Genomic DNA, 14,607 nt, shown 5'->3' with positions numbered 1-14,607 from the left:
AACAATCTCTGCCTGCAGAGTCTCAATAGATCTGTTGTCAAACTTAATAAAAGTTTCCATAAGTTCAAATCCCTGATGATCAAACAAATCCAGCAGTTCTTTGTGCATAGGTGAATCAGCTATTAGCCCTGTTGGAAACCTCCAATGTCTTAGCCCTTTCGGCACCACCTTGCTCCTGATGCACTCCACAAAATAAAAAAATTCTAGCTCCAATTTCCCACATTTAATAATTTTCCTTTCCAGACACATAAGTGATTGATTAAAAGTCCGGACATCAGCTATAGAGCCTGAGTTCCCATTAAATACTATGTCCTGTTTCAGCCAGTCTTGAATGTTAAAGTTGTTATTAGCCCACATGACACTTTCACAGTCTGTTTTGCATTTATATTTACCACTGTGGGCTGAGCTGATGTCAAGCCTACCTGGGTGGCTCCCAATTGTAAAACTGCCACACCAGAGATATCCCCACCTGCTTGTTGGGAAAATTGTTGAATTAGCTGGATTACTAGTCCAATGTTCTCCACAGGGTCAATACCCAAGGTGATAGTTCTAGAGGAAGACTCCATTCACAAGCAAGTCCCACCAACAAACAGACCAGGAACCAAAATAAAGAAGACTAATACCTCCAAAGGATGCGCAAGCTTGAAACACAGTATCACAAAAACTCCACCAGGATAATCAAAAAACCTTTTATTGAGTGCTTTCGTCAGGTTGTAACCAAAGACCATCAGAATACATCAAAACTTAATACATTCTTAAGTATATTAAAACCTGTGAGAAGTAAAGTAAAATGCAGCCCTGTATATGTGTGTGTATGTATGTATATATATATATATATATATATATATATATATATATATATATATATATATATATATGTGTGTGTGTGTGTGTGTGTGTGTGTGTGTGTGTGTGTGTGTGTGTGTAGATATATATGTGTGTGTATGTGTACATATATGTACATACAAACAGACCCACACAACACACTGTATGCACACCTATGAATGATACATTGCTACAAAAATACAACGTTGGCAGAAATGCATGCATACAAATAACTTGCCATTAAAGTACTGTGTTTTCTTTTGTTTCCATGTATATATGTTGGTGTCCATATACAGTAAGTATCATTGTGGAAATTAACAATGTCAAAGGACTACAACAGTGTGACCCGTATCAGGAATTGAATACAGACAGAGAAGTAGATGGGATACATGACTCTCATATATCAGTGCTATGAAAACTTAGAATAGCAGAGGCAAAAAGGCAAACCAGCATATTTATTTTAAAGGCATACTGTACTGTTCTTAAAGTTATTTTATTCTCTTACCTGGCACTGTTTGTCATGAACTTCTTCGTCTGTGGATGAGCAGCAATCCACACAAGTTTATGTGAGTATCTAGTTCCAAAAGATATATTGGTTTTAGTATTCTACATATAGACAGACAGACATTTGAAGGGTACCTGCTTGAAAAACCACAAAATTAAGTGGGTGGAATGCTTATTTTAAAAGTACACATTGTATTCACACCAATTTAACACACAGAAAACCAAACAATAATAATTAAAAGAAATATTTGTCAAAAACAAAATAATTAATAGAAATCTTCTGTCTTAACCTTTTTGAAGCACTGCTTGTATGTAAACAGTAACTTTGTATCCATAATCGCTTTGTTTTTCTTTGATCTTCTCTCTCTGCTCTTTAATAGGTCACAACTTTCAAGAATAATGAAGTTATGTTACAGTCAACACATCTAGTAACAGAAGGCACGTTGATCTATTTGTCTGACAGCAATGATTTATGCATTCGTGTTCGGCAGGGATGGAAAAAGGTCAAGGTAAGTTTGCGTTTTGTGAACTATTTCCTGAAGCAGGTTGGCATTAAGACATACACATGTCCCTTTTACAGATTCCACTTGAAAAAGGGAAAATATTGAGATATGCTCCACATTGTGAATATACGCCAGCATTCAGTTTTTATTTATTTTTACTGGGAGACAAACAGATGGACTGATTAAGGTTAATTTTTTTGTAGTATGACATAAAGCAATAAATAGTTCCATAAGGCTCAAAGTAAAGTAACAACACAAGTACTAAAGCAAGAAAATGCAGGTAAAAACTAAGCATCAAGGGTGGCATATTCCATGTACTGCATGGAATACACTCTTTTTGGAATAATTTATTATTTTGTTCGATGAGACATGCTAGAATTTAATTTAAAAGACAGGTACTGGCATTCTTTTATATTTTATTTTTGCTTAAACCTGTTATTTAATTTTTTTTTTCAGTATGTAAAAGATATGCTGTCCAGAAACATGCACCCTCTGTGACAGAGTACCCTACTCCTGGAGAGGATAACATTCTAGAAGTTTTATACATTAACAAAAATGCTTGTTATATCTGTGCCAAGCAATTATTACCGACTGTGGCTTTTTCAGTTCACTAGCATTAGTTAGTCTAAGAGCACTGTCACAGAGGTATCAGTACAAAGCTTTACTTAACTATATAAGCATGTGGAATGAGAGGTATGCATGTTATAGACCTGATTCTGTCAGTGTTCTATTGGATATGTACATTATTGGTGTGTTTTTTTTTCTTACAGCTTGGAGACTTGATACCTCTACCTGCAGATAGTCCACCACCCCCTGCTCAAGCCAGCCAAGTATGTACAATTCAGTTTTTGCTTTGTACTGCATGCAACTAATCCATTACTATTCTTAACTAATGAAGTCTACAGAGCAATAATATGCAATTTAGTCATAACAGTAATATAACTTTAAATATTACTATAGTCGGTAAACAGCAGTCACTGCTAAGTCATGTCCAGATTATATGAGAGAGTGTAATATGTCAAAGGTTAACAAAAGGAAATAGTGAAAACCATGCAGTAATAACATATTCTGAGTCTTTCTGTAACTGTGCCAAAGTTCTTTCATTCATGATAAAAGTTCTGACCTATTTTATACACCTGTACCTCAAAAACTGTTTTATAACATAGTGAGCAAACAGCATTTTCTGGAAAGTATTTACAGGCATGTACTTTTTCCTTGACAGACTTTAAAACTGGTAAGTAAACTAATAATGTGTGAAGATTATTTGTGGAGTAATAATATTTAACCAACCATCTCCAAAGAATAAATCAGATTAAAAAAATATTCTTTTCATTCTGCCCTGATATTTATACACAGATGAATGTGTTGTGCTCTAGCATTTTCAGAATAATTAATTCAAGTACATAAACTGAACATCTTAATCTAACCTAATACCTTGGACTCTATCTGCTTCCATCATTACAATGGGAGCATTCTGTGTGATAACAGTCTCCATTTAGGAACTCCATTGAGACTAGAGGAAAAGGTAGAACCTGAAAACAAAGTCATGCAGGGAAGCTGATGGTGCAAAGCAGGGTAGCTCTGATGCCAAAAAATCAATTAAATAAGATACTCAGATATCATCAGCACAATACAGTTCTGCTGCTAAATTTGTAAAACACTATTGCAGTGGTTTGTTTTTTAATACTTAGTTCCTTTTTCTAACATCAGCATCTTTGCTTAAAGTTTCATCACTCAACTGGTGCTTTTGTTTGTTCAGTTATGTAGTTTCTTCCCTTTTGTTGCATTAATAGACATGTTCTGTTTCAGTTAACCACCCTACTTCATGTCATTATCTGTAAGGCAGATTTATTTTTGTTTTTCTTTTTAAATGGGACTAGGATGATCACAAGGCTACTGGATTGCTACTAGCTGTCCCACTGCACTTTTAATAGTTTGTTCGCAGCACAAAGCACCTCATGTCTATACCTACTATGCTCATCCTCATTACAAATGGCTTCACTTTGCTCCTCTACCCTACCTCCAAATTCCCACTCCACCTTTTTGTACATTTATATACAACCAGTCACACTCCAAGTCTCAGAGCAACCAATCATAGCCATACCTTCTCAACCTTTTAGTGCATGAAGTCTAAACAAAGCCCGACAAAATGGGGGGATGGAGGCCCAAAAATAGGGACAGATTTTAAATATTGTTCTTATAAACACAGGAAGTTAGTATTGTAACAGGGTTTGTTTTAACATACATTTACTGAAGGATTTGAAGTCTAAAACTCAAATGTATGTCATTATTTAGTGACTTCGGTCCCCAAATCATCCCAGTGATTTGCCAGAAAACCAGAAATGTTTTGAGCAACAGACAAAAAATAGCCAAAAAATCTCGATATTCTGCAAAAGTCTGAACAGTTGAGGGGCATGATCACAGCTCATTCTACTCTCCCAATCTTGAAACAACTAATCATAGCACAGCCTTATGTCTCATCCCCCCCATTAATGTATACCAACTCAACCACTCATCTCTCTCTCTCTCTCTCTATAAATCTCTAACTTCCATTTACTCTGTCCACCCACTCATTAAAAACAACCAGATCACTACTTAATCTTTCAACACTTACCTCTCACTAACACAGTGTGCCTTAACCACACTCCCTTCTCTTCATCTCACTTTCAGTCACCCTCCCAACTCAAGATAAGTAGTCCTAGTTCACTTCTAACTCTTATTTCCCTTCTATATAACATAAGTCCTCCCTAACCCTTCTCACACACACCTTCTCTGTCATACATAAAATAAATAGTAATTCATCCAACAACAATCACAATCTCTTATCTCCCTCCAAAAACAGTGTGACATTATATATAATCAGCTCCCTCCTATAACATACCTAACACTGTTATAGTTAACAGTGCTATAAGTTCTTAATATCTTAACCAACCCATTGCTGCCTCCCTCACTCACGTCTATTTACGTTCCCTACTACTAGTACTCCTCCCCTTCCTCCTGCCATACTCTTTCACAAGCCCCAAATTAGCAGCTCCATTTTCTTTACACTAAACCCTGTGCCCACTCATGAAGTAAAGCAATACCTTTTCAAAACTGAGTAGCACCTGACAACATTCCTGCAGAATACTTCAAGCTGGCTACTGATACTGCCTACCCAATCTCCATCCTTACAGATCTGCTCAAGAATACCTGTTCCCTCACACCTGGAAGTAATCATTCATTCTTCCCTTCATAAAGGAGGGCACTTCTAGAAGACTGTCTAACATTATACCCATTGTGATACACTCCCTTTTCTCCAAAATACTTCACAAATGTATTTACTCCATGCTCCTAGAAATCATGCAAACCAGCAATCACCTTTCTTCATCTAAATGTGGATTTCAGCAATCTAACAGTACTGACACTACCCTCCTATCATTTTCAAGTGCCATTCAGCAGACAAAAACAATAATTATCTAGCTTCTTCAGTATTCCTTGACCTAAAGTTTTCAATACCATCTTTAGCTAACGTCTTGTCTACCCCCCCCCCAATCTCTTTACAGTAAACCTCAAATGGTTTAATTTCTACACATCCAACAAAATCCGAAGGTAAAATGGCAATGCTCCACATCTTTCTTCTTCCTGTCTTAGGAGCTCCCCCACCAGGTTCCATTCTTGGTCTTTTACTATGCAATATGTTCATAAATGACATTCCTTGAACATCCAGCAACTCAAATACGCAGATGATTCTTCTATCAGTTATACTACAAAAACAGTTCCTGAGCTACAGTCCATCATCCAAACAATCCTTTTCTCCCATCGAATCATGGCATGAAAAGTCTAACCTAGTGCTAAACACTCCCATAATAAATAAATAAATAGTGATCTTTGCCACAAGTCTAACTATGACTCCAAAATTAACTTACTGTTCTGTCCGCTAATGATAGCACCATTGTAACCATCTCCCGTGCAAAAATTCCAGGCAGCATAAGTCTTGAAAAAAAAAAAAATGATCTCTATGTCCAACTGGTTACCAGGAAAATGTATCAAAAACATGTTCTACTATAGGGAGTTAATCCTTACTTTTCACTTGGAAGTGTATAACAGTTGCTTACTTAATGCCCACTCTCTCCTACATCACCCCTAGCCTCACAAACATCCACTCGATCCAACTTTGAAAACTAGAGCAGTGCTATAGTAAAACCTGCTAAATATGCCACTAACCTATCCAACAGAGCCTGTCACTGTACCACTTTCAGACAACAGAGCCCTTCACTGCACCAGAATCAGACAACAGAGTCCTTCACATCACTGCACCGCTATCAGACAACAAAGTCTGCAACTGCACCACTGTCAGACAACTAAACTGCTTGAAATTACCAAACTTCCTCAACTTTTGTCGTCTAAAAATACCGTATTAAATCCTACATGTACCAGGTAGATGTGGCTTATTAAACTTTCTTATCCAATGGCATTTGCCCTATAAGTCCCTTGGTTTCTATGATTACGTCCTGTCACTTATAACTGCCTCCAGTAACTCCCTTAGGAATTCTCTCTACTCTTCCTATGTGGCTAAAACCTGAAACTATCTGCCCACATCATTTTGAGAAATTAGCAACCCTGTTGTTATCAAGTGCACCTTAAATACAAATTTTGTAGACACCTGGACCTGTGTGTGCTCCTCCACCCTTGGATAATATCCTTGCACCTCTTGTATTCGTACCTGTCCTTATGTGCTGTGTAAGTATTTTCGCCCTCTGCCTTTATACCAGTACTTCTGTGATACTCATTGTTTTCGCCCTCTGCCCTTATACCAGTACTTCTGTGATACTCATTGTTTTCACCCTCTGCCCTTATACCAGTACTTCTGTGATACTCATTGTTTTCGCCCTCTGCCCTTATACCAGTACTTCTGTGATACTCATTGTTTTCGCCCTCTGCCCTTATACCAGTACTTCTGTGATACTCATTGTTTTCGCCCTCTGCCCTTATACCAGTACTTCTGTGATACTCATTGTTTTCGCCCTCTGCCCTTATACCAGTACTTCTGTGATACTCATTGTTTTCGCCCTCTGCCCTTATACCAGTACTTCTGTGATACTCATTGTTTTCACCCTCTGCCCTTATACCAGTACTTCTGTGATACTCCTTGTTTTCGCCCTCTGCCCTTATACCAGTACTTCTGTGATACTCATTGTTTTCGCCCTTATACCAGTACTTCTGTGATACTCATTGTTTTCGCCCTCTGCCCTTATACCAGTACTTCTGTGATACTCATTGTTTTCGCCCTCTGCCCTTATACCAGTACTTCTGTGATACTCATTGTTTTTGCCCTCTGCCCTTATACCAGTACTTCTGTGATACTCATTGTTTTCGCCCTCTGCCCTTATACCAGTACTTCTGTGATACTCATTGTTTTCGCCCTCTGCCCTTATACCAGTACTTCTGTGATACTCATTGTTTTCGCCCTCTGCCCTTATACCAGTACTTCTGTGATACTCATTGTTTTCTCTGCCCTCACCCTTATATACCAGTACTTCTGTGATACTCATTGTTTTCGCCTCTGCCCTTATACCAGTACTTCTGTGATACTCCTTGTTTTCGCCCTCTGCCCTTATACCAGTACTTCTGTGATACTCATTGTTTTCGCCCTCTGCCCTTATACCAGTACTTCTGTGATACTCCTTGTTTTCGCCCTCTGCCCTTATACCAGTACTTCTGTGATACTTCTTGTTTTCGCCCTCTGCCCTTATGCCAGTACTTCTGTGATACTGCTTGTTTTCGCCCTCTGCCCTTATACCAGTACTTCTGTGATACTCCTTGTTTTTGCCCTCTGCCCTTATACCAGTACTTCTGTGATACTCATTGTTTTCGCCTTCTGCCCTTATACCAGTACTTCTGTGATACTCCTTGTTTTCGCCCTTTGCCCTTATACCAGTACTTCTGTGATACTCATTGTTTTCGCCCTTTGCCCTTATACCAGTACTTCTGTGATACTCATTGTTTTCGCCCTCTGCCCTTATACCAGTACTTCTGTGATGCTCATTGTTTTCGCCCTCTGCCCTTATACCAGTACTTTTGTGATACTCATTGTTTTCATACTCACTGTAATTTTCTACTGACCTAACTTTCCACCACTATAGTTCACACTTCACCTTCAGATTATTTTCATTATTTCCTTCCTGTGTACACTTACTGACTTCCTATTCAGGTCCACCTATTCCTATGTCTATTCCTTCATCTTTCTTACATTTACATTTTTCATCTGCACACAGTCTAAAATTATACAATTCACCATCACAAACACTTCAGTTAATGTCGTATACATACCAACCTTTGAACTTCTGAGTAATTCTACCTCTCAATCTTACTTGCTCTAACAGCTATGTTACTGTTAGTTTTCTTTTTTTTTCCAGTTGACATGTGTTACCATCATAAAGCTTGTTGGATGAATGTATTTAAACTGTACACTGATGGAGGTTTTCTCCCTTAGGCTTCCACTGAAAAGGGGATTCCTGGCCAGTCAGACCTTCTAGCAAACAATTGCAAACAAATAAAATAAATATATTTTATTTTCTAAGCTATGTGGTATTTGTATCACACTTAAGATTCCTCACTGGTTATTTTAAATGTATTTATTTATTATTTATTTATTTAACTTTGTTTACTGGGAAAGTCTGACTTGGAACGAAGCCAATTTTCAGTGGAGGCCCGGGGAGAAACACTCCAGATGTATGTCTTTTATGTCATTTTTTTTTTTTTTTTTTTAAAGTAATGCTTAAATACAATTTTTAGTCACATGACTTTATAGTTAATGTATTCACTTCAATAGGCATTTAAAAGAATGTACCCTATTAGGTAATAGCACAATCTTCATTTTTCTTTATTCTGGAAAGACTAACCAGGTTGTAGAACCAGAATATTCATAAACATTAAAATTAGACTTCATTTTAGCATACTAAGCAAGAATTTTATACATAATATCAGCAAGTTACTTACTGGAGCAAGATCAGGAGAAAGCTAAGTAGAAGAGAACAGTTGTCATGTAGGAAAAAAGGAAGGGGAACTCTTATCTACATAGTATGTACATCGAACAAGGCTGTATTATCAGAGTATCTTCAGCAAGGATATGCACAAGTTACATTGCTCTTACATGAGGGAATGGCAAGACTTTCTTGAGAAGACTGGTATCCCAGGTGTGCCACTGCACAAACTAAAGTCTCCAAACAATAAAATGTTAATCTGAAACATTTTAACTGACATGATTTTGAACCCAATTTTTTTTTATTCAGATCATTAAACTACAGTTATTACAGTAATTACAGTTACAGTTATTGTTTAATGAAATCTTGGAAAGTGAGAGGATGCCTGAGGAATGGAGAAAAAGTGTTTTGGTACCGATTTTTAAGAATAAGGGTGATGTACAGAGCTGTAGTAACTACAGAGGGATTAAATTGATCAGTCACAGCATGAAGTTGTGGGAAAGAGTAGTGGAAGCAAGGTTAAGAAGGGACGTGATGATTAGTGATCAGCAGTATGGTTTCATGCCGGGAAAGAGCACTACAGATGCGATCTTTGCTCTGAGAGTGTTGATGGAGAAATACAGAGAATGTCAGAAGGAGTTGCATTGTGTGTTTGTAGACTTAGAGAAAGCATATGACAGGGTGCCTAGAGAGGAGTTGTGGTATTGTATGAGGAAGTCAGGAGTGTCAGAAAAGTATGTAAGAGTGGTACAGGATATGTACGAGGGTAGTGTGACAGCGGTGAGGTCTGCAGTGGGAGTGACGAATGCGTTTAAGGTGGAGGTGGGGTTACATCAATGATCAGCTCTGAGCCCTTTCTTATCTGGAATGGTGATGGACAGGTTGACAGACGAGATCAGACAGGAGTCCCCGTGGACTATGATGTTTGCAGATGACATTGTGATCTGTAGTGAGAGTAGGGAACAGGTGGAGGAGACCCTGGAGAGATTGAGATATGCTCTAGAGAGAAGAGGAATGAAGGTCAGCAGGACTAAGACAGAATATATGTGTGTGAATGAGAGGGAGGATAGAGGAATAGTGAGGATGCAAAGAGTAGAGGTGGCGAAGGTGGATGAGTTTCTTCGGGTCAATAGTTCAGAGTAACGGTGAGTGTGGAAGAGAGGTGAAGAAGAGAGTACAGGCAGGATGGAGTGGGTGGAGAAGAGTGTCAGGAGTGATTTGTGACAGACGAGTACCTGTAAGAGTGAAAGGGAAGGTCTACAAGAGGGTAGTGAGACCAGCTATGTTATATGGGTTGGAGACAGTGGCATTAACAAAAAGGCAGGAGTCTGAGCTGGATGTGGGAGAATTAAAGATGTTAAGATTTGCACTGGGTGTGACGAGGGTGGACAGGATTAGGAATAAGTATATTAGAGGGTCAGCCCAGGTTGGAAGGTTTGGAGACAAAGCCAGAGAGGCACGATTACGTTGGTTTGGACATGTGCTGAGGAAGGATGCTGAGTATATTGGGAAAAAGATGATAAGGATGAAGCTACCAGGTAACAGGAAAACAGGAAGGCCTAAGATAAGGTTTATGGATATGGTGAGAGAGGACATGCAGGTGGTTGGTGTGACAGAGCAAGATGCAGAGGACAGGAAGAAATGGAAATAGGTGATCTGCTGTGGCGACCCCTAACGGGAACAGCCGAAAGAAGATGATGATGAAACTACAGTTATGTCTTAGCTTATTAATTAGTACAGTAAGTCATAACGTATACACCTGCATCACTCATTGCCCTGCATTGTGAGAAGACTGCAGTTACTGTATTTTCAAGTTCAATAAAAATTCTGAGAGAACTTTAAAAGCATTGTATATTATGGTGGAATATTGATATTCCTCGGTGTTAACCAGTCAAACAGGCTTGTTAACATGCATTATTTTTGTCCCAGAGCTGACTAGCCTGTTTTGAGCATGCAGGTGCTTCAGGATAACAGTATGTTAGCAGTGAACATAATGAAGTAGCTAGCAGTTAGGGTAAATTGATTGTCTGACATGACAAAAATAACAAAAACAGAAGTCAAACAGGCAGCTCCTAATAAGTATATTGAGTTGTTTTTGTTCTTTTTCCTGGTGCAAATCGGGTCAGATTTTCAGTTATTTTCTCATAATTATAGAAAAGACAGCTGAATCTTTAAAGATTAAATCCAGTCAGACATTACCACACAGAATAGCTCATCCAACATCCAGCATACTTGTTGTGTTAAGGTGATATGAACTAGGACTTCACTGAGAATATCCATACTCATTAATGGAAGACACTATTGAATTCCTTGGGAAGTTAGGGAAAAAGGCCAAAAAGAAACATCTGTCCTTTTCATCTGCATTCATTGGGGGGGGGGGCTCTTTCTCATTGGTTCTGAGTGTTATCAGTGCCTTTATTCTGTGGTGACTACCGCATGCAACTGCTGAAGGTTGCCCTGATGGTGGGGTTGGTGGTGTACAAAAATGATGGAGGCATCAGTGAGGACCCCAACAATTTCCAAGTTGATGACTTATACCACTGCATTATAAACAATTTAAAATGCCAGGGATGTACAGGGACACTCTGCAACTTTCGACACTGATCTCTGACTGTATACATGACTGAGGGTCTCTGGGGTCATACAGGATCTGCAGGAGAAGACATTTAATGGTGACTACTATGGATATCACCTCTACAGAGCCGGGATTATGAACTATCTGGAGTCAGAGATATCATCTCAGCATGTTGCAAATAGTTTGAATGGGCTACAGAGCACTGTTAGAAGAACAATGCTGCTTAAGAAGCAATGGTGAAGTGGTTAACATTATCACCTCATAGCAAGAGGTTCTCTGGTTCGATTCTCAGCTGGGGTCCCTTCTGTGTGGAGTCTGCATGTTTTCCCTACACTTGTGTGGGTTTCCTCTGGGTGCTCTGGTTTCCTCCCACGTTACAAAGACATGCATCTGGAGTGTTTCTCTCAGGGACTCCACTGAAAATTGACTCATTCCAAGTTGGACTTTCCTGGTAAACAAATGTTAAATAAAATAAATAAATAATTTAAAAAATCAGATAAACATTACACATATGTGCAGCATTTAAAACTAACAAAACAAAGGTATCCAGTGTGGCATGCATCCTCACATCATTCAGGAGAAGTGCATGTGTGGCAGTACTTTGGAAACTATTTTTGACCCTGAAATCCTTCAGTATAATGGTAATGATTTGAATCTTACCATTATACTGAACAGACTTTTAACAGATGTGTACTAGCATCTGGAAATGGAAGAAAAACAGAAAAAATGACTTCTAAATACCATTTTAAATATTAAACAAAGGGAACTACAAGTAGCAGAAGACATTAACTGGGTACTATCCAATGAAGATACTGTTGTAACTAAGCTGCCTAGACACACAGTTATTGCCAAGTTTTATTTGGTGGTCCTTGGTGGCTTAATTTGATGGCTCTAGTTACTGGAGTTGGTTCTAACTGCCCTACTCTGTATTTACTACTTCTATATACATGTTGCACAAAGCCATACATGCATGGTAAACATGATAAATAATATAAGGCCTTCAATTACTGAAACACAAACGCTTACAAGCATTCAATCAAGACACCTTGACATTTTAGTTACCAGACAATATGAATCTTCATCTCCAATTAGGATTTGCAGACTCTCGCCATAACAGGACAAAAAAGTGACACTTCAGTGTAAGGCCTATCTATAAACAGGTTTACAGTGGGGGCCAGATTCCAAAAGACCATGGGCAGGATTCACGAAGGCTTGCACGGAGTGTAAGAGATGTGCAACACTCCATGCAAGCCTCGCGATCCAGGAACAGCCCTAAACTCCATGTAAGAGACCAGCTAAAACGTCTCTTACACGGACTGGGCGTGGACATGCTAAATACCTCACTTGCATCTGAAAGGTATGCAAATGAGGTATATTAGCGATCCACGAAGCAGAAACCAGTCCGTGTAGGAGACGTTTTAGCTGCAGAAATGTACTCAGTTGACAACTGAGTACATTTCAGCAAAATCCACAACGGAGCGGTCAGCTCCAAAAAAAGGTGGCATATGATTCAGGCAGCATGCCAATGGCCAAATATGTGGCCATTGGCAAGATAACCCGATGCAAAAATATTAAAAATATAATTTTTTTTTTTCAGCTATCGCCGATGTTTAAACCCAGCGCAGCCCCGCGCAAACGGGCTGCGCTGTATAAAACCATAAAAAAGAAGGTTATAAACCCACAAATGTGGGTTTCATGCAATACATGGAATGACAATGTAGGGACCAGCAGACCAAAACCAACATGGCCACCGTGTAGTGGTTGCTAAGGGGGGAAGCTGAGTCTAAGACATGTAACTAAGCATTAGTAGGCAATCTCATGTAAATGAGGGTTAGGATACTGAATCCCACTGTCACATAGCAAATGAGCACATTCTGAGTAGTGTAAGAGATACATAAGGGGGAGGAATAGAGTAGGAGATAGGTGACATCACAGGGGGGAATGGTAGAAAGAAATGCAGTTCATTGGAGGCCAGTGTAACATGACAGATGACAGGCATAGATCATGGAAAGAGGTGTGCCACTAGATAAGTCATGGAAAGTCAAGAAATGGAAGGTGTACACTGTTACCTACACCAAAGTTTCTTGCTGGCCGTGCATGCGCACGTGTGCGCGCCATGAAGCGCGAGTAAGGCAGTGTGCCTGCGTGTAAGGCAGTGTGAGCATGTGGGAGCGTGTTGGGAGATGTTTAACACTGTTTGCAGGCTGAGTATGTTGGAGGCTGTTGGCGGATGTGTAACAGTGTTTGCGTGGGTGTACGCGCGTTTAAACCCGAATAAGTAGATTCTGAACCGTGTAAGCACGCAGCGCTGTAAGCCACTGTGAGCGTGTTTCAGATAGTATGCAAGTTGCTCCCCCCTGAGGAAACAGAGAGGAAAAAGGAAGCAACAGAATTAATAGGAAGCTAGCAGGGATAACTGCTGAAGCTAGCAGGTGAAAACAATTAGAAGCAGGCAATTACACAGGCAGAATAGTAGCCCAGCCCAGCACTTAAAACTCTGCAAACAGTAGTGCAGGATGTTTCCATTAAGAGACACTGCAAGACAGGAGTAAGCTAATAGAAGTGAAAACTGAAAAAGCTTCACTCAAAGCAGAAATGTTAGGGGCTGCCATAGCTGTCATAATGAGACATAGGCGACTTGCTGAGGGTGGTGACAATGCAGATGGTGCCAGACAACCCACAGTGAGGAGACGGAGAAGAGTGTACAGGCCCAGGGTCACCTACCACGGGTTACATGAGCTGGAGATAGTAGAGCACTATAGAGTGGACAGAGAGCTCCTGCAGCAGATTGTTGAGCTGTGCAGGCCACGCCTCACACACAGAACCAACAGAGAGGAACCCATCCCAGTGGAAACCAAGGTATGTGTTGGCCTAAGAATACTAGCAACAGGTACCTTCCAGAGACCAACTGGCGATATGATGGGGATATCACAGGCATCAGCCTCCAGGGTACTACATCAGTTCCTGGATGCCATGTCAGCACATGTCGGTGATCATGTATATTTCCCCAATGCCCGTGAGGTATTGGCCAGCTCTTCCAGCAAATAGCGGAATACCCTGAGGTACTGGGTGCTATAGACTGCACGCACATACGCATCAAAGCACCAGCAGGTGAGCAGGGTAGGGCCTACATTAACCACAAGGGCTTCCCCTCCATCAACTGCCAGGTCATGTGTGATGCCCAGGGCATAATAATGAATTTTTTGGGGTTTGAAAAATTTTTGGGGTTTTGCTTTTG

The 14,607-nt window shown here is 39.8% G+C and overlaps 1 protein-coding gene across 4 annotated transcripts in view; it reads left to right on the top strand.

Moving 5' to 3' along the window:
* The window catches only part of LOC122796547 (collagen alpha-1(XV) chain-like), a 1,635,928-nt gene that overhangs the window by 1,498,702 nt on the left and 122,619 nt on the right, over nucleotides 1-14,607 (top strand). For all 4 annotated transcript variants that reach the window (XM_044065114.1, XM_044065113.1, XM_044065111.1 and 1 more), the window contains 2 exons: nucleotides 1,710-1,838; nucleotides 2,603-2,662. In XM_044065114.1, coding sequence (XP_043921049.1) covers nucleotides 1,710-1,838; nucleotides 2,603-2,662 — 189 coding nt within the window. The remainder of the gene's footprint in view (nucleotides 1-1,709; nucleotides 1,839-2,602; nucleotides 2,663-14,607) is intronic.

This window comes from Protopterus annectens, chromosome 3.part0, assembly GCF_019279795.1.
Source record: "Protopterus annectens isolate FY-2018-M chromosome 3.part0, PAN1.0, whole genome shotgun sequence".
NCBI lineage: Eukaryota > Metazoa > Chordata > Ceratodontiformes > Protopteridae > Protopterus > Protopterus annectens.
The sequence above is the reverse complement of the archived record's forward strand: the minus strand, read 5'-3'. Positions and strand labels throughout refer to the sequence as shown.